The 20,228-nt window shown below is 38.0% G+C and overlaps 1 protein-coding gene across 1 annotated transcript in view; it reads right to left on the minus strand.

Moving 5' to 3' along the window:
• THSD7A (thrombospondin type 1 domain containing 7A) overlaps positions 1-20,228 on the minus strand; it is a 281,816-nt gene that overhangs the window by 111,345 nt on the left and 150,243 nt on the right. The window contains exons 4-6 of the mRNA XM_068674047.1: positions 18,264-19,095; positions 3,584-3,832; positions 1,772-1,953 (exon numbers count right to left, since the gene is read on the minus strand). Of these exons, the coding sequence (XP_068530148.1) occupies positions 1,772-1,953; positions 3,584-3,832; positions 18,264-19,095 (1,263 nt within the window). The remainder of the gene's footprint in view (positions 1-1,771; positions 1,954-3,583; positions 3,833-18,263; positions 19,096-20,228) is intronic.

Genomic DNA, 20,228 nt, shown 5'->3' on the forward strand with positions numbered 1-20,228 from the left:
TAGCAGGGAAACGCCATCATGAGTATGCAAAAATAGAGGTCTTCAAAGCAGCCTTACTGAGACAGAATTAACACCAACAGCAAACTGCACTGAAATGAAGGCGTTTCCCCATGGCTAATGCTGGTAGGTGTCTCCCTGGCTTTGATCCATTCTCAAATTACCCCTAGCGTACAAATTGTCATTTCAAGAGGTATTGGTTTGGTTGTTTCACAGAAGTGAGTGCTGGAGCAGCTCTGGCCTGCCCTGAATCTGAGGTGTGAGGAGAGCAGGGAGGAGGGGAGAAGCAGAGCCTTTTAACCCTGCCCCCTCATACAGAAACACCCCAAATCTGCTCTTTAAGAAAAGACCCACTTTGCCCTGAGTTTGAGGTCTTGAAAAAACGTTCTCATGTTTATGCATCCAAAGAAGAGTTACATTTTAATCAGCTTTTGGAGGCCTGCAGAGATTACCTCTGGATGGGCTCTGCGCCTTCCTGTCACACTCTGATAAGGGCCGATTTCACACCCGCCTAAGCTGGCGAGACATCACAGCATATCCAAATCCTAATCACCATACTGAACAGTAAGCTGCCTTGGATTTCATTGTTACCTCTCTTTAGCTGAGAGTTTTAACTCCTTTACTTTGAAGCAGGGGCACCTAAACTTTGTTCCGCAGAGGTGATTTACTAAAAGCCTCTGTATGTTTTCATGTATATTAGATGAAGTAGCTGGAAAAGTCCTTCTTTAATAAATACAGACATGGAATCCTACTGGTCCAAACACTCATGCTGAAAAGGATGTTGGTGGTAATACTCACCACTAACTGTTGGAGAGTGCCTTTAACCCCCAGCAGAAACTTCACTAGCCTGCCCCTTGCTCAGCTCTGCTCTAGATGCTGCTTTATACATGTCTCTTGTAAGGATGTCCCTTTTCCTTGAGTATGTGGCTTTATTTCTTTTTCTTTTTTTCTTTTTCTTTTTTTAATACTCTTGTGTGTTTGTAGAAAATATAATAGAATAGATAAGATAAAACATAATGACCTAAATGTACTCAGCTTAAGTCACTGTGGTTTCTAAATTTATAGTGATGTATTATTATGCAGAAGTAACATAAAATACTCAAGTTTTCTTCAGAAATTATATTACTGAAATAATTAACTAATATTTCTCCTAAACTGTTCTCTCTTTTCTTACGAAGTTCTACAAGATGCAACAGTGACAAAGAATAATCACTTCTCTTTGTTTGGGAAACAAACCCATGAAATTATATTGGCCTAAGGTCCTCAAAGTGACTTAAGAACTTAACCAAATCAAGAAAAGAAAAATCAGTTTCTTGAGAATTAAATGTAGTCATATTTTTACACATTTCTATATTGTGTTTACATTCCGTAATTGACATATTCCATCTGCACATCAAACCTCATGTGTACATCATCCACCTCAAGGACACACTGGAGATCTACAGTAAATGAAGGAATCAAAACTAGGATACCTGACCTACATTCCGATGTGTTTTCTTATTGAGAGATGTCCTTCACATAAGACAATAATTTTCAATAATTATTAAGGGAAAGTAATTAATAGCTAGGAATCAACATTTTCAGCACAGAGAATGACATCTCTGCTCCTGCAATTAAATGTTTTCTTTTGAACTAGCTTTCATATAAGCTTAGATAACAGTAACCTGTAACATAACAAGGCACTTATGACAAAAGACAATGACTGTCAAGGAGCACTGGAATGCTGAAGTGCTCTGATTTCACACTAATTCAATTGCAAGCAAATCAAATTTACCTTCTTTTTCCTTGAGGGTATTTAAATAGGAGAGGAGATTTTCATTAGCTTGCACACAGTAGATTTCCCGGGTTTGAATGCCACCTCCACACAGTGCTGTCTGATTTCCTCGCCTTTTATCCTGTTGGCTGAGTAGAGGATCAACGCGGCATTCTGTCCACTCTGTGGTCCGCCAGCCATACCTAGATCAAATTGGGTGAATCAGGTTTTCAAAAATGAAGCCCTTTCACATGATGTTGTTATACAAGTCAAAATGCCTTAATATCTTTATGTATTTTACAAAAGGCCTGACTTCCAGAGTTGCTTGCACACAGATGCATTGTTTGATGTTTTATGTGGGTGGAAACATTTCCTCAGTTATTTGACTTTTGAAATCATGACTTTTTTGGGAAGATCTTTCCTGTTCAATTCCTGAAACATACTGCACATATGAATATTTTATTGGAAGTAAGAAAAGCTTTATATACAGAAAGATACAGGTCTGTGTTCAGATAAGCTAACTGTAATGATAGTGACTCTTGACATTTGTTTAGAGCTAGACAGTTTATATGAAACAAAACCAAAATATCAAAGAAATGTGCATGCTGAGAAACATAAGAGCCAGAAAAAAGAGAGTGAAAAATAAAAACACCAAGCTAATTCCAAAAAAAAAACAAACAAACAATCAAAAAAACAAACAAACAAACAAAACAAAAACAAGAGTCTCTAATTCGTTTTTGATAAAAGAGACAGAAGTTTCTCCTGAATATGAAGGTAAAAAATATAATTTTATTTTATTTTATTTTTTATTATCATTACAGAAATCATTTCAGTAAGTTCTTTTTTCACTGTCAAGAGGAAGATGGTTTCTCTGCAGTGCTGAAGCATCCCTGCTGGGTGAATGATGAATGATGAGAAGCTGTGAGCTTTCTAATCAGTGAGTGCACAGGAAAGAAGATCTGTGACTCTGAGTTAAAATCCCAAGCAGGATTATGAACCACAAGAAATGCCACAGAATTCTTTACCCAACAAGCACTTTAAAGCTAAATCAAGTGAACTGCTTCCCAACGTGGCTTGGAGATGGGTAAAGATGACATTTCAACTCTTAATGAAAAATATATACTGCAGTCAAAGATGCAGATGCAAAATGGCTTAACATCAAATGACATTTACCCAAACCCTCTTGCTAGTCTGATAAAGAAAAAGCACAGTTGGGACTTTAATATTAATCTTGATTAGTTGATAAGGATTACTGCTCTTTCTTGAATTTGAAGTGCCTGCTGTCATTTCTTCTAAACTTTAAACAGGGTTATTTTATTTACCACAAGTGCTAGCCTCTCCCACTTTCCATGTGGGGCCCAGTCCTGCTTTTATTGTGCTAAGAAGAGTCTTTCTGAAAAGACTAACTCCTAAATCAGTATTTATCAGCCCTTTCCTATGGCATTTTGTCTGCCAACAGAATACTTCAGAAAATGATACTGGCAGAAACGTTGTGTAGGGAGATCACTGACAAATTAATACAATTAATTTATTACATTCGTGACTCTGCCTGTGTACACACAAACACATTATCTTTTATAAGTGAACACTAATGAAAAAATAAGTATTTGTTATTTTTTCCTGTACTTGAAAAAAAGATGTAATTTCACTATAATAGCTACAATTTACAGACTTTGGGCTCCTAAGGAGAGCACTAAGTATGCAAAGGATATAAAAATCAAACCTATTATTTCTACAGTACCTTAATAGCGATTTGGTTGATATTACCAACCCTGTATGCCTAACTGAAATTCTTCATTTTAGTGTAGGGTGAACTGAAATGAACCAACTTACGTAATGCATGGTGCTACACCATCTCCTTGAGAAATGCATTGCTCTGTTTCTTCTAATTGTGGGCATTCACTTTCACTGCCAATAGGGAGCTGTTTAATGGTCCGTGATCTTGTACGATTCCCTTTAGGGGTTGTCATGTCAAAGCAGGTTTTGGAGCAGGGGGTCCATTCTGACCACTCTGACACCTGGCACTCCTTTGTGATGACACAGGACTGGAATGTAATTGGCAGCTTTTCTTGCTTGCAAAAGCTGTAGTAAGAGAGCATTACAATTTTCAGTGCACATACACAGACAAACATGAACTCCTACAGAAAAATGCTGTTCATTGCAACAAGCAAAGTCACTAAATATTTGTAAAGCTCTTAAGTTCCAGTCCACATGTATATTATCGCATAAAGTCAGGAAAAATGGCTTTTGATTAAACTGACTAAAACCAGACACATACGATTTGCTATCATTAGAAACAACCAGTGTTACCATGTTTGTGGTCAATATTAAAATATAAATCATCTATATATGTATGAAGTACAAAAGAGAAAATAAATTTTGTCACCACTTTATTTTTTGGTATACTCAATTATTTTTCTTAGAACATACAGGAAGTGAAGGACCAATAACAAAAGATGTCTACACAATGCTTTTGGAAGAGAATCAAGCAGTCAATGTCATCTCATTTCCAGACTATTAATCGTTTAAAAATGCAATGTCATATTTATTGAATACTTGGACATTACCACTTTGCTTTGTTAACAGCTGGTATATTGCCACAGTAATGTCTCATGGTTTAAAAGGGGCACAAACTCTCCTGTAAAATAGAGCCTTCTCTGCTACAGTGAAACCATTGCCTTAATTTCCTGTTCCTTGTTGAAGGCTGTCATTTCATTTCCAATCTCCATCTGATTACTTCATTCACATATTATATAGGTTGTCAGCAACATTCTCTCCTAAATGCCTCTGCATTTTTAAATGTTACATTCTAACCAACTTATTTCTGCTTCAGAACTTGATTCACAATAGGACAATGAGCAATATTGAAACTAAAATACAATTAAACTGATCGTAAACTTACCTTCTTAATTACAATTACAACATACATATATTTATCATGTCTGTTTTGAAATAGAATTCTGGCTTGTAAAATAGTTAGACAGGAAAAAGATTTATCTGCACTGCAGATAGCATAATGAAACGCTCCGTTCAGTACCACCCCTACAAACAATACAAAAAAGACTTTTTGTTGCTGTTGCTATTTTAATAGAAAGATAAAACTATTCTGTTGCTATATCAAACTTGCTGTACATATATCCAACTTCGTGTTGCACTGCTAACAGAGTTTCATAATACTAGAAATAGGGATACTTGATGACACTAACAGGAGAACAGTTAAAAAAGGTATGTGGAAAGACGGTTGCCATCTTGCTAACAGATGAACATAAGTGGTATCTTGCTAACAGATGAACATAAGTGGTTTGGACATAGTGTCAGCGGGTTCAGAAAGGGACTAGGCAAATTTGTGGACAGTATATAGATATTAAAACGACTAGATGGGTATACACTTGCCACCATCCCTAACACATTAACTTTGAATACTGAGGAATACTAAGGGAAAGGACTTAAAGATTAGCCAGTTTGCTTAGTCTTTAAATAGCATTCCTTTTCCAACGCCAGGGACAGTGAGCTGGAGACACTCCCAGGCTTGACAGACCACTATCCAGTAGATTTTTTATGTTCTTACTATGTGAAAAGTGGAAAACAAAACCACCTAATGCATGATATACACCATTTATTCTGCTTTAGGACAGAAGCTACATGCTCCTGTCTTGGGTTTATTTGGCTAGGTTTTGCTAGCATGGAGGCTGCAGGGCTTTCTCTGTGAGCAGAGCCCAGCAGCTGCCCCATGTCAGATCAGAGCCAGCTCCAGCGGGACCCAGTGCTGACCAAAGCCAAGCCAGGGAGCAACACTGATTGGGCCTCTGGGAGAGCAAAGTTAAGGAAGGAAAAAACAAAACAAAACAAAAACAAACAAACAAACAAAATTACTGTGCAACAAGTGCTGGGAGAAAGGAGTGAGAACCAGTCCTTCAGACACCAAGGTCAGTGCAGCAGGAGGGCAGGAGGTGCTCCAGGAATGCAGCAGTTCCCCTGTGGCCTGTGGAGAGGCCCCTGGTGGAACAGGCTGTCCCCCTGCAGCCCATGGGTCCCACACGGAGCAGATCTCCACGCTGCAGCCTGTGGAGGAGCTCCCAGTGGAGAAGGTGGATGTGACCTGGAGGAGGCTGCAGCCCATGGACAGCACCCACAGGAGCAGGCCCCAGGCTGGAGCTGCAGCCCGTGGAGAGGAGCCCACACAGGAGCAGGAGGTCTGGAGGGAGCTGCCGCTTATGGGAGACCCGTGCTGGAGCCGTTTGCTCCTGTGGGACCGACCCATGCAGTTCTTGAAGAGCTGCTGGCTGTGGGCTGCCCCCACAGGCTCAGTTCGGGAAGGATAGCATCCTGTGGGAGGGACCCCACATGGAGCAGGGGCAGAGCATGACCATGAAGGAGCAGCAGAGACAAAGCATTAGGGACCAACCACAGCCCCCATTTGCTGTTCCCCTGCACTGTGCTGCTCAGGGGGAGGAGATGGAAGAGGGTGAATGGGGGGTAGGTGTTAGTTTGCTTTTAGTTTCTCACTGTTCTAGTCCACTAGCGATAGGCAATAAATTACATAAATTACTGCCTGTCCTTATATCAAAACTTGAGCCCTTTCCATTGTATTTTCTCCTTTTTTTTTTTTTCTTTTTTCTTTTTGAGAGCACAGTTGTGGTGGAGCTCATCTGCATAGCAGGTAAAACCACCACACCTCCTTAGGGTTAAAGACACTCAAAGCTACTGAGAAAATTTTTCCTAGTGGACCTTTTTTGCCTTCATCTAGTCTCATCCGGCTTACAACTACAGTAACTACTGATAAATTCAATATAGCAATTTCTGAATGTCTTCCAGAACATATAGACTCATTTATCCCATAGAGGAACACATTTTAATGACTGAACAAAGAATCATTTCCTTATGGATTCTAACATGAAGAGTATTTGCAAATCCTTCTGGAGAACATGATGTATCACCTCCTCCCAAGTTCGTTTCCAGTGTAACTCCCATGAGAGGAGATAAAACCAATCTCTTTACTCATATTGAGACAGGTCGAGTTTAATTATAGACACATCTTGCCAGGGAACATGCACGAAATTGCCACTAGAAAGGAGCAATCATGAGAAGTAAAGATCAATTAATGATGTGCAATTTTCTGTGGGCTTTGCGTCTACTTCAGATCATCTTTGGGAGAGGTGTTACATGATACTGACTGAGATTTTCATTATTGGAAGTTGTTTTACTAGAACAAAACAATAATACAAATTATCTTTCTTCATTAAAGCAAACTGCCCCAAACCCTGAAGTTGTCTCTGGCTGCAGTTCCTACATGGCTTCATGCAAAGATTATGTCCTTCCCTGAAAAGGGAAACCTCCAATGACCATATCATTACTTTCATGCTAAAAGCAACTGAAGAAGCCCATACTGGATTTCAAGACCTATAACAGTTTGTGTTGCCTTCTAGATCAAGTGGCAACTAAGGAGGCATTATATCGAAACTTCTAGTATCACTAATCCCTCTAAATAAGACTGAGTGAAACTCTTTAGTTAAATAAATTATAAGGTAAATCACACTAAAATCTCTTTGGAGGTAATAGAGTAGCTTCCAGAGCAGATTACGTGTCCTTTCCCCCCCCTACAACATTTCCCTGTCCAAAGTACATATATACCTGTTACTTGTAACTAAACTAGTCTACACTTAATCTCACGTTGCATCTCGATGTATCTCCTGTTCCTAGGCAGTCTGGGAACAACGAATCTGATGTTCCAGAAGTCCCCTCAGTTTTTTCAAAGATTTTTTTCTACTTCCTTCTGACTCTTGACACCTTCAAAAGATTTTCAAGACTTTCAAACTTTTTTTCTCTGTACCAAGAAAAATTGATCTTTTCCATAATATTTCAATGCAGATAAATCTATACAGACAAACATTCAAAATTAAAATTATTAATTCTCTATTACATAAAAACAGTAGCTCTGAAAGACAAAAGTGCCATTTTAAAAGTTCAGCATATGTAGTATATTCACTTAGAAGGTTGGTCATTTCCTTTAAATGTCTGATCTATGAAATTGCATAGATTCATTGAGACCTGGGAATGTCTTTACCACACAAGATAGTGTCTTCTGGTTCTGGTATCTAAGCCTACAGATGTGGTTCACACCAAAAATAATTTAAAGCAAAGCTTCATTTAATGTAAATCACTCTGCACTTCCAAATGGATTTACGCATCTGATTTGGTTACCGAAATTGAATGAATCTTCTGACAGAAGTAAAAGCATATGGGCAGATAACAGACCAGAAGATAAAAACCTCTCTATAAAAAAGATCCGGCATGACCAGGTAAGTAAAGAATGATAGTTAATAACTATCAGAACAGAAATTATAGCATTTCTATGCTATGATTATGCGATGGTTTCTGAAAAGGGAAATTCCCAGGTAAAAAGCTGAGATCATTTAAATGCAGGAAGGCTTCTTCTGTCTCATACCACCCCCAAAATGAAGATTTTGTATGGATACCAAAAGCCTTGAAGTTCTAAACTCTTATTTAACTAAAAATGTTTAAAACAGGCAAAAAGATCGATCATTTAAATAAGCAAAACTATGTCTTAGATAGTTTGTATTCATCTTTGTGATATCATTCAAACCACAAAGTTCTGCATCAACCATCTCCATCCTCTATGAACTTTCAGTAACATCTAAGTAACACTATACACAAAATTAGTCATTCAAAATGTGCAGGGAGTGCACAAGCAAGTCCTCACTATCAACCCATACACCGCTGTCCATATTGCTTTGGAAGCTCTGAGAAAAGTATGTGAGTTGCATCCAAATTCACCAGGGCAGACTGGATATAAGAGGTGGTGTTATAAATATGTAAAGACTGCAGGAACTTGCCTCCAACACAATGACTACATAAGAGGGACACTGTCCTAAGTGTCTGTCTATTGGCAGGGGAGGGGGCATTACAATATTTGAAGTAAGGCTATTCTTAGAGGAAGTTCTGCTTAAGACAAAACAGAAAAATAGTGGGGAAATGAAGCTTAAGGGATATAAACAGGTAGATGACAGTGTGGAAAGAAAAGGCAATCCCAAGGAGATATCACAGGGGTCAAATGAGTTTTATTGCTATTAAGCCAACATTAAAACCATTATTGACCTCAAAGATTTGGATGAGATAAATGAAATAAAGAAAAAGTGGTGGTTCAAAAGGTAAAATACAGGACATAATTACTGCTCAACATCTTTTGGAGATATGTGTCAGGAATTTGTGTTTACTCACATTCCATAGCCTCACTTCTGCTCCTTGCAGAAATAAATAAAATCTAAATGTTGCTTTGGATTGCTTTTGAATCCCCATGAGGATTTCAAAGTAATTCAGGGGATAATTGAGGCTATGGACACATACAGAATGAAGCTTAAGGCATAAGCCTGGAGCAAATAGCACAGGTACCTGTGTACTAATGTGCAAGCAGGTGGCTGAAAGCACTCTCTTCATTGAGCTTTTAAATGTGTGATAAATTCTAAGATATCTTCTACTTTTTCAAATTTTTCCTCCATATCACATTGGACTGATAATTGGAAAGAAGAGTTAATGAGAAAAGTTAATGACAAACTGCAACATGAGAATGGCTTCATGGTTCTAACCAATGATCTAACCAATCTGATACCTGCTTTGGCATTTGCCAGTCAAGGGCAAAAATGGAAAGAGAGAAAGTAATCCATTACACGTCTTCCCGTTTTCCAGCTAACTGGCTTAAAGTCTTCCCAAATACAAGTTATATCTTTGCACTGAAAAACCCTTCATAGAGACTGAAGTATACCATCCAAAGAATATACTTGTAACTGTAATCTTACAGGGAAGAAATAAAACATATACCACATTGCTTATTAGCATCACAACCTAAAAGTCTGGACTTAGACTTCTGGGAAATCTGGCTACATGTGAGTAGATCCACAGCCTAGATCTTCATGCTCTTTAACAGAAATAGTCTGGTCTGATCTAAAGGTCAAATCAACCTTTGAAATCATAAAATAGAAGAAAGGTTTGGGTTGAAAGGAGCCTTTAAGGAACATCTAGTCCAACTCCCCATCTACCCCAACACCTCTCACTAGATCAGGATGCTCAAAGCCCCATCCAACCTGACCTTGAACGCTTCCAGGGATGTGTTCCACAACTTTCCTGGGCAACCTGTTCTAGTGTCTAACCATCGTCATAGCAAGGAATTTCTTCCTAATGTCCAGTCTAAATCTACTCTCTGTTAGTTTCCAATGTATACATCCCTGTGTGAAATTTTCTACAGCAACCTTGAGCTGTACTGGTCAGGAGACATGAAGAAATCCAGCAAAACTCATGCTTAGTTTAGACAGTGCTTCATGTTATTTGGGATTAAATTCAGATGTTAATGTTACTGATGTAGCATCTCCTCCTTATTCTTTATTTGACCACCGTGGAACCTTAAGAGATGCTCTCTATAAATAATAGGGATTTGGGAGCTGACATACAGAAACAAAGAATGAATAAAATGTTCCAGTGTATTACAACAAGCTGTTGTATCTTCTATGCAATGTTCTCCCCAGAGAGTTCACACAGCTTGCTGGATGCATTAACTGCTAAAACAACACAGTCAAACACAAACTCTCCACATTCTTGCATCAAAAGTATAGTTGGAATTTGAAATATGTTGTGATAAACAATCTGTGACAAAGAAAAGACAGTTTTTTTTCTCATGAATAAAATTAAATGAAAAAAATTATCTGTTTAATGACCATGTGCTAGAGAGTATGAATAGCAGTAAGCTGATTTAAATTCAGAGTTTAGATAATTCCCAAAAGTTACTGTGAAGATAGAACATGTAAGACATTCTGCATTTTTTCCTAGTAGCAAATGTAACAAGTATCACTCATGACATAGTCCTGATTCATTTTTCCTACAGCTGCAGTGTTTATTATTGGTCATATTGTACATTGTTCTGAGAAACCGTTAGTACCTCACAGTATAATGAGCTGTTAGAATCACACAAACAATAAGGCCTCTTTTATTTGTTTACAATTCAAATACTGCCCAGATAAGTGCTTTTCAAAGCAATATTTTCCCATGATTCTTTCACAATTTTAATTAATTCTGCCAAGAAAGTTGCACAGCCAAAATAGTTTTGAAGAAAACAGAACTACTCAGGCTTTCTAGAAAATCGAGATTACAACTACTGTGTCAAGGAAAAATATATTAGCTAATACAGGCAAAGCAACAAGAAATTTTACTATAACCAAACAAGTGGCAACAGCTGCTGTGGTGCTGTTGCATATACCAGTGGAGTATGAGCAAGTAAGAAAGCAGAAGAGTGTAGGTAGAGATAGTATCTTTCACAGTTCAATGACACAGTGACGTGTGAACATCCCATATTACAGATAACTTTTAAATTGCTACAAGAGGTTATCTGGCAATAGTCTACATAGATGGTTTACTAAACCTTCTAAAGAAGGTTCTCTTTTACCAGGGAGAAATTTTGCTACAGAGCATTAATTAGCATTTACTTTGACCATAAGTAACAGTTATATTTATGAAGTTATCAGCAAAAGAAAACCAACAACCCCCCCTCCAAACTTCATGAATAAAAATATGCAACATTGATGTTAAAATTAGCAATATTAGTTATTTCAGGTGTTATTTTAGATTCACTCCTTCTATTAGTTTTGTCAGTGTCAGTGGGTAATTCACTGCCCAATGCTTGAAAAAAAGTGGTCAATATCAGGAGCTAGACTGGACATTTTACTCTCAGTCTAACTGTGCTTTTCTGGGGATCTGCAGGTGAAGAAGAACTCGGTGACTTTCCTTCCCATGGAGTTCCCAGTTCCGTGGGGGACTGCACCTCCCAAGGAAGAAGTTATGGTGTTAGACCATAACTTTATAAAGTTCATGGAATAAATAGGTGGGTACTGTTTGTCTCAGAGCAATGCTTCGCAGTCACATGATAGAAAGAACAATATAACTCTAAACAAGAATACATTCTAATTTGTTACTGATGGGACCATTCACAGACTGATATGATACCAATGTAACCAAGTCCAAAATTTAGAAAAATTTTGCTTGGTTTGCATTCTGAGAGTATTCATTTAGGCATATTGAAGTCAATTAATATATACACTCCCTGACAATGAGGCAAAAAAAATAAAAATACATAAAAGTACCCTGTAGAAGAAGATTTAGAAGAAGATCTGTATTAAAGATCTCAGGGCCTAATGCTGTTTACCATTAAGCATCTAATCTCCTAATAAATAAGGGTAGAAATTCCACTTAGAGCTTATTCATAGTATTCATTCATTCAGAGAATTTATGGTCAGAAGTGATCATCAGAACATGTATTCTAACCCTCATTACATTACACACTATTATGTCTTGCTAGGTAAAATGAATTACTTGTATTTAAATAAAATATTATTCTATAGTCAACAGAACAACTGTTCACTATATGAAAAGAGTTAAAATATGGTATGGAGAAATAAATGGTTCATTGCTGGTGTTTCAATTACTCAGCACAGTGTGTACATTTCCATCTTAAATCTAGATTTTGGCACAGTATGTCAAATGTAGAGCAATACTGACAAGCCACTGTCAAAACAGCAGCCTCAGTAAGATGACAGAGCAGGTACTTAGAATAGAAAGGAAGACCCATTGAATAATATTGTGTATATCCACAGAATCTACTGTCTCCAATAAAACCACATTAAAAAATCTATGGGATGATTCTGACTTTCAAATTCATGGAAATTCTAAAAATACAATGAAAATGGTAGGAAAGCAGTATGTTTGCATCCTGTTTCTCTAACAATGTTTTACATTCTCATATCCCTAGGCATCCGACAATTACTCTGCAGTTTTTAGTTGTCAGGAGCTGTTTATTCCAAGATGATTGTCTTCTCCCCTCTTGTACATTTGTTAACAGCATGTGCTCTAATTCCAAGTTAATTTATCAAGACAACTGTGTATAGCTCATTATCCATATATGTGATATTTACAGGATATTTATAGGTGCTCTGCTACTGAAACCCTTACAGCTTCCTCTACAGAAACAACTACATAGATGCCTTTCCAGTAACACAAGAAACAACCTATAGCTGTGTATGCTTCCATCTGCTCCTCAACAAACAACCTAAAGGTTGCTTATGGGCCTTCATCTCTACAACCTGCCCTCTCTGCATTGCCATCCTTTCCTGAAACTGCTCCACCATAGCCACAACCATCTTCACACTTACCTTCCTTTCTGCCTTTTGTCTCATGAAGCATCAGAGAACCAAACAGATGCTTTCAAGGCTTTTTCTTAGTGTATTACAGGGTCAATAAACTGAGCTGCTGTTGTATACACCAGAATTGTCCATTTTCTGTCTGACAGCATATACGTCGGGGTGACTTGCCTGCTTCTCCAGATTAATGGTGTAAAGAAAGTGACAGGCTTATGCTGTGTTTTTTGTAACTCACTTTCTTCACATGTAAAAGGACAGTGAGAGCCCATAAACTGGAAGGAGACACTTATTGCATGATTTAGGATATGAACACTGGATTAGGAGGTTTCAGGACTGGGAAAGACCAATGAAGTAAAATTGCCATCCCAGAAGAGCAGATTCTATGCCTTTCTCAGCCAGTAATTTCTGAGTATCACTTGCTCATCAACCTAAATGCTCAGCCAGCCGTTCTCTAGTCCCTGGGCATCTGACTTAAGATTTATGGTCAGTAAAAATACAGTGGATGTGCTCTAAGCAGATACAGGTATACAAGAAGTAACCTGAAAAATCAGGTATGATATAAATCAAACTGCAAGTCTGAAATTAGTGGGACAATTCAATAATTTTGGCCCTACTAACATCTCTCTTGCCTCAGTTGGAAGAAATAAAATCTCAGACTCTCCCAAACATGCAAGTTGGTAAAGTATAACAATGAGATCATCATGGAAACTTCCAAAAGAGTTTCATTCACTATGAAGTATGGATTGTTAAGTATTGCACAAAAGCACAGAATCAGTGAGGATGAGAAGAAATAATAAATAACTACCCTCTGAGAAGGACAGCTGTAAAATAAATGAAATGCAGCTACACCATTAAATGCATAAAAGGGCTAAACCAAGCTGCCCAGGAAATGTTCAGCATATCTTAAATTTTGGATGCTTTTTGTTCCCACCACTAAGTCCCATTGCTATTATTGTGTACTGTGATTACCCATCAAAGAAATAAAAGTCCTGAATACAACTAAAACTTTACTGTTGCTTCTTGAATAATCACTTTAAATCATCAATAATGGTCAGCTTCTCAAATAGAACTCTACCACAAAGATGCTGCAAGGGAATAGCAACCAACCAGTTTTGGAGACTGCAGCCAAAGAGCTGGCAGGTACTGCTTCCTACTTCATCTCCTCCAATTTCTCCCTCCTGTACAGACAGGAGATTCTTGGTCCCAGCTTAAGCAAGACAAATAAGCTACAACCAAATGATGGGGAAAAAAATAAATTAAAATAAAGTAAAATAAAAATTATTTTTTCTGTGTGTGTGCGTTTTGTTTGCTTTAATAGCTACTTACAGCCTTGCAGAACTGCTTTACATATAGTGCCATTTGAGCTAATTCCTGGCAGTCGCAGCCTGTCACCATAACTCTGGACCAACCACTAAAGGGCAATGTGATGTGCTTTGCCAGTGAATTTCAGAATGTTTGTTGAAGTGTAGAAACATACAGTTCAAGAAGAAACTCTAGTTCTGTTCCATGTTCCTACAGTTACAAATGCCTATGTCCATAATCTGCTCCTGTCACTCTGAATTTCATATCCTTTCCCCAGTCCAGTAGGATCTGAACAAAGCATCTCCATAAAATGGTTGTGTGCATGCTAATACACTGCTAAAGCAAAATATTTTTTCCTAGGCTTGTACAAAAAATGGACAATACATTTTTGCTAAAATTTCCCAAAAAATTTTGCTCAGGAAGACAATTATTAAGGAATGGTTGAGAATAAATGATAAAATTCTGGCAAAATAGAAGCAAGCAAAAACAGAGTATACATTGTAATAGAAAGTGATAGACCTAACACAAGGCATGAGCATCACAACTTGCAATAATGAAAACAGATTTGTAACTCAAAGTGAATTTTTACACGTTACATTTCTCTATGTTGCCAGTTTTAAGTGTAATGTCTCTCTGTGGGACCTCTGACAAATCCCACTTGCACCAAAAAAAAGGAGGAAATATTTCAGCAGATCAACACTGTCCCATCCACTAACAGCAACACTGTTTTGGTCTTGTTACATATCCAGGGCAGTCATTTTAAAGTCAGATTTAATTACTGAATTCTCTCTTCTTCACCATTTCTATTTTAAAAATATCTTAAATGCACAAGAATTTCAGATTAAAGGAAACAAAAAGCAAATATAAGCCATGTAACATGTACATTATTGCAGAATGAGTAATACAAAATCTAATATTTCATCCTTCATAGGAGACGATGTATTGTTCACTAGGCAATAAAGTGTATAAATTACACTTTGATTTTCTTTTTTCACTTCTCTTCACCATGCATGGTGTGCTGATGTGTCTAGAGAATTTGCCTTTTTGAAGTTTTGCTGACAGCTTTACAGAGTCATTTTCTCTGGAGCACCCTTCTGAAACTTGTTTTTTGTAACCTCTTTTATACTATACCAATTTTGCTACCTCTGCAAAAATATTACTCGCCTGAGGGTTTTTTTTCTTCTTTCAGTCATGCTGCCAGGGGGCTGATTGTTTCTGATTGCCAAAGTCAAAACTCACTGAAAATGAACTATTCAAGCTGAGGAGCATTTCACATGAGCACAGCAGGTTATCCAGTCACCTTACTTGTCTATATTATTTAGTAACATGGCTGCTATTGATGGAGATTATAAAATCATTTTTGCTGGCTGCATTAAAATAATTCTATTGTTTGAGATTCTGGAATTGTAATCACTGAATAAAGCATATGACCACAGAGTGGAGAACACAGTATAAAAGAAACAGATTAATATATGGATGACATGTAGAGGTTGGTCTCTAAAGGCCAAGATGTCAGTGTTAGAATTTCTCACAGGAATCATTTAATCAAATTCTCTTGTTTTCATTATGCAACTGGAAAAAAAAAAAAAATCCATGTTGAATTTGGTGGGAAGACTATTACATTATAAATCCTTTGTACGTTTACAACATAAAATTATATCCATTAGACATCACAATATCCACTGCATCATTTATATCATTTTCTCTGCCATGAAGAATTGCTCCTACATTGTTTCACTGCCTCAGGCAACAGAATTTCATCCATTTCCCTGCTACAGGCTGAATATATGGTGCAAATACAGTATGATGAGGCATCTGAAATTAAGACAATGTTACTGAGCTGAGTGAATTCAAGAGTAAGTTTCAAGATTATAAGAAAAGTACATCATCAACTGCCAATTATACTTTCTCTTTCTTGTACCATTTGTCATTGCCTCAGCACAGGAAAATTCCTCCCCCAATTTTTTTTTTTATTTTATTTTTCATTTTTTAAGTACTGTAGTTCCATATGATTGTCTAAACTTAGAAAAAAATGTGGTTATTCAAACAGAATGTCTGGCTGCTAGCTACTAGCCACTGATATGTTTAATAAATGATTCACTGCAATTAAAGGGTAATTATGTTCCTGAGCTGGGGCACAGCATAAGCTGTGTGATGTGAAGCTGGGGGAAAGGCAAATTCTTCCTGTAAAAGCCCTGGGACAGGGCTGCAACCAAAACCCAGCACTGCCTGAGCAAGGTGATTTTGAGATTCCTTGTATGGACACTTACCCAAGCACAGTGCAATTCTGAAAGAAGAATTCTGTAGAAAATCAGAGCTAGAGAAGACCTTAAAAACTATGCAGTCAGCCTCTCTTCCCCAACCAAGGGCTACTAGAGGCATACATTCCTGACACATGCATTTCTGACTTGTTCTTAGAAACCTTCAGAGACTTGTGGTGACAAATTCTCCAGGCAATCTTTTCCAGAGCTTCACCATATCCCGTATTAGAAAGCCTAACCTCATTCAGTTACACTGTGATTAAACCCACCATCACTTTTGCTCTGAATCCATGATATACGGAGAATAGTTCATTCTGTTATTCCTTGTGATGGGTTTTTACATACTCATAGATACTTCACATCTTCACACAGATGCCCCACCTTCCATCCAAACAACCCAAATCTTCCAGTTCTTTAGTAGTAACATCTGGAATTACTCTGACCAGTATTTGAGGGGTGTGCTTTGTAGTCACACCATGATATCCTGCCATGGAGAAGTAAAAATTTTGTATGAATTTGAATTTTTGTGTTTAAATATACTTGAAAGATGCTTACCATAATTGAAAACCTGTAATATACAGTTTCTAATAGGAAAGGTTGAAGTCACTGCAAATTCTCTGATTGAACGTTTAACTGGCATAACAGAAACTCCAAAGGAAAAAACCCTGAAAAAAGCTCATAAACGCCTACCTAGCAGCAATGGGTGTCAACCTGTTTCAGCAACGTATCTTATTCATTTCACAGCTGAAGTAAACCTGATTAATCGTGTATTGTACTGGAGGGAAGAAAATAGAAAGAATCACATCATAGACAGAAAAAGGCAGAAGAAATTGAAAGAAGATTTCAAGTTGGACAAAAATATTATGGGTGATAAGAAGGGAGAAAACATAAGCTAACAAGAGAATGCCAGGTAAAACAAACAAGTAGAAAATTATATAGCTTCAGAAAAGCACTTGGAAGCCTGTGGAAAGAGTTATGGAAACATCTGTGACTCCTTAAACTCTTTAAAAGTAAAATTTAAATAAAAAAAAAAAAGAGAGAACAAAGTGAATAATATTGGGAATGAAAAAAAAGTAGGATAAAGGTGCAATAGAAAAAGAAAAAGAGGAAAAAGAAGAAAAGAGTGGGAAAAAGTACATGCAAGAAACAGACATTTCAGTCTCACTTTTAGTAATTTTGCCAAAGGAAGCAAGAAGGACAAATAATATTTCATGTTCTTTTTTTTTTTTTTTTTTTTTTTTTTTCCAAAACAAAGGTACTGGACAGAATAGATGCTGCCTTCTCACGCAGCCTTTTCCTTCCTGTTTTCTGCTTCCATCATGTATCAGACCCAGTCCGGTTTCCTGTTACTTTTACAGGCAAAGCCTCACAGGCAATATCATCATCCATTCCAAACATGCACGACTTGTTAAAACCTTCAGGTAAAAGCCTGCCTCAATCCACAGATACAGAGCACACATTTGATGAATATCATCAAAGTTTTCCCCCAAAAGCATGTAGACAAACAGAGGCTACAGAGTTAGCATAGTTTACTAATGCACATTTATGTGATGCTTACTATGATCAACATCATAGCTTGCATGTTTCTTGTCACAGAAACATTTTGAAGAGGGATGTTTGCATTGGAAGTAGTGCATGTGCTGCATTAAGATTCAGGCTTGCGTAAAATAAGAACAGTGTGTGCTTCTGCTTGCTTTACCTTAAATCAAAGAGAGACAAATAAAGATGTGCAAGTTAATAAATAGTGATTACCTCAGAGCAGCAGTTTTCCCATTTCTGTGAGTACATGTAACCTGCCTTGTTTGATACCCAATTTGTATGTCCCAATATTTGCTCTCCTGTCTATTCTGTCTGTTTCGATTCCTCTTCTTCTTAATTAATTCACGAGCCTCAGGATCCCGAACCGCCTTTTCTCTGTCCTTTTCCTTGTCTTTGTTCTTCCCTCGTTTCCTTGCTTGTCGTATTTGTCTTGAATGAGGCACTGAGCATGCGCTCCATGGTCCCACATTTAGGCTATACAGGCTTTCTTCAGCAGCACATGGGCTAGACTGGCAGATCTGAAATTCAGTGAGGTTAGGGCAAGCAGACCCACCAAACTGCGGTGGAGCCACCACGTGCCGAGTTCGATGCTGAAGCCCGCTGCCGCAGGTCTTGGAGCACTCTGACCAGGGGGCGAATTCAGCCACGATGCAATCCTGCCGGCACGGGATGAGGCACGCCTGCTCCTGGCGGGGTTTGGGCTCAAAGTACTCACAGATAACATCCTCAGCCGGCACCCCATTGGACTTCTGGATGCAGGTGATGTCCCTTGTCTGGATGCCATCCTCCCCCCTGAGGCATTCCTGGGGCTTCTCATGGCTGCGGGAGAGGACGGGCCGGCACTGGTTCCAGCTGCCAATCTGCCAGTCATACAGCTCCTTGTGCCAGTCACAGACACGGAAGCAACTCTGCTGGTTGTCCGGCCGCTCCGGCTGCTTGCAGTTGGTGGGCAGCGTCGTCCAGCCCTCCACGTGGGCACACCACACTGCCCGTGTCTGGATGCCACCTGGACCACACTCATCTCCCATGCATCTCCCCCATGGACCTGAAAAACAAGAGAAGACACTAACGTTGCACACCTAATTGTTCTTTGGCCATGGTGTTAAGCCAGCCTCGGAGAACCAGTTGTGTATTTCCAACACCTCTAAGAATTTCAGTCTTGCAGAAACACAAAACAAATACCGGGTTACTCTTCATCTCTTATGATTATGGATACATTTTACTTTTTACCCTAGACAAATTGAGTATATAAATGCAAGAACGTACACAAGAATTAATCTCATTAGAGAACTAAGAACTGAGTGGTGAGAAAGTCATCATGTGGTTTTGACTAACAAAAAAGGAGACAAAGTCCTTCCCTCCAAGGCATGAATGTAGTCTCTCTCACTTGCATGAATACCCTTTCTTGGACTGTTTTGGGTGTTGCTTCATATTTCTACTGTACTCTCTTTGTACTCTCATGCCAACAAATAATCCATTTTCTTTCAGCTGTATTGTGCAAAAGAACAATATAACAAGAACAACATTATACATTTTGAAAACAAAACAAAACAAAAACAGAGTTAATTTCAGGTAGACCACTTCTGTTCTTTCCTCTATTATAATTCCTACAAAAAATTAACAACAAAACTTAAGAAGTGTGTGTTCCAGACAATCTGTGAAATGATTATATGGAACAAATTGTTGAAGACAGAGACATACCAACTGGTAACTCTCCAAAGAACAGAATTTATTGCTTTTTTTAAATTTCTAAGGTCTGTGATAAATACACCACACATTACTATACTTAGTGACAACCAAATCAATGGAAACCTATATCCTCAAAAGCTCATATTGTTGCTTTTTCAATTATTAAAAACCATGATATTCACCAGGCTCAACTCACTAAACCCACAAATCAAAGAGTAAGGAATTGTATTTTTCCTTATTTTTTAAGGCTCCCCCTCACACAGCTCTACCTTAGAAAGTGTTGTTTACACACTGTGCATTGACTTACTATGGAAAAGGAAAAGTGCAAGCAGTTCAGAAAAAAAACAAAACAAACAAAAAAACACCTATAACAATTTCCCAAAGGAAAATCATCTACCTGCAGACAGTTGGTCACCCAGAAGGCCTTTTCTTTGACTATGAAGTCCTTTTGTTCCATGAAAAATCTGGGACCAATCTACTCAATCCTTA

This window comes from Anas acuta, chromosome 2 (assembly GCF_963932015.1).
Source record: "Anas acuta chromosome 2, bAnaAcu1.1, whole genome shotgun sequence".
Classification (NCBI taxonomy): Eukaryota; Metazoa; Chordata; class Aves; order Anseriformes; family Anatidae; genus Anas; species Anas acuta.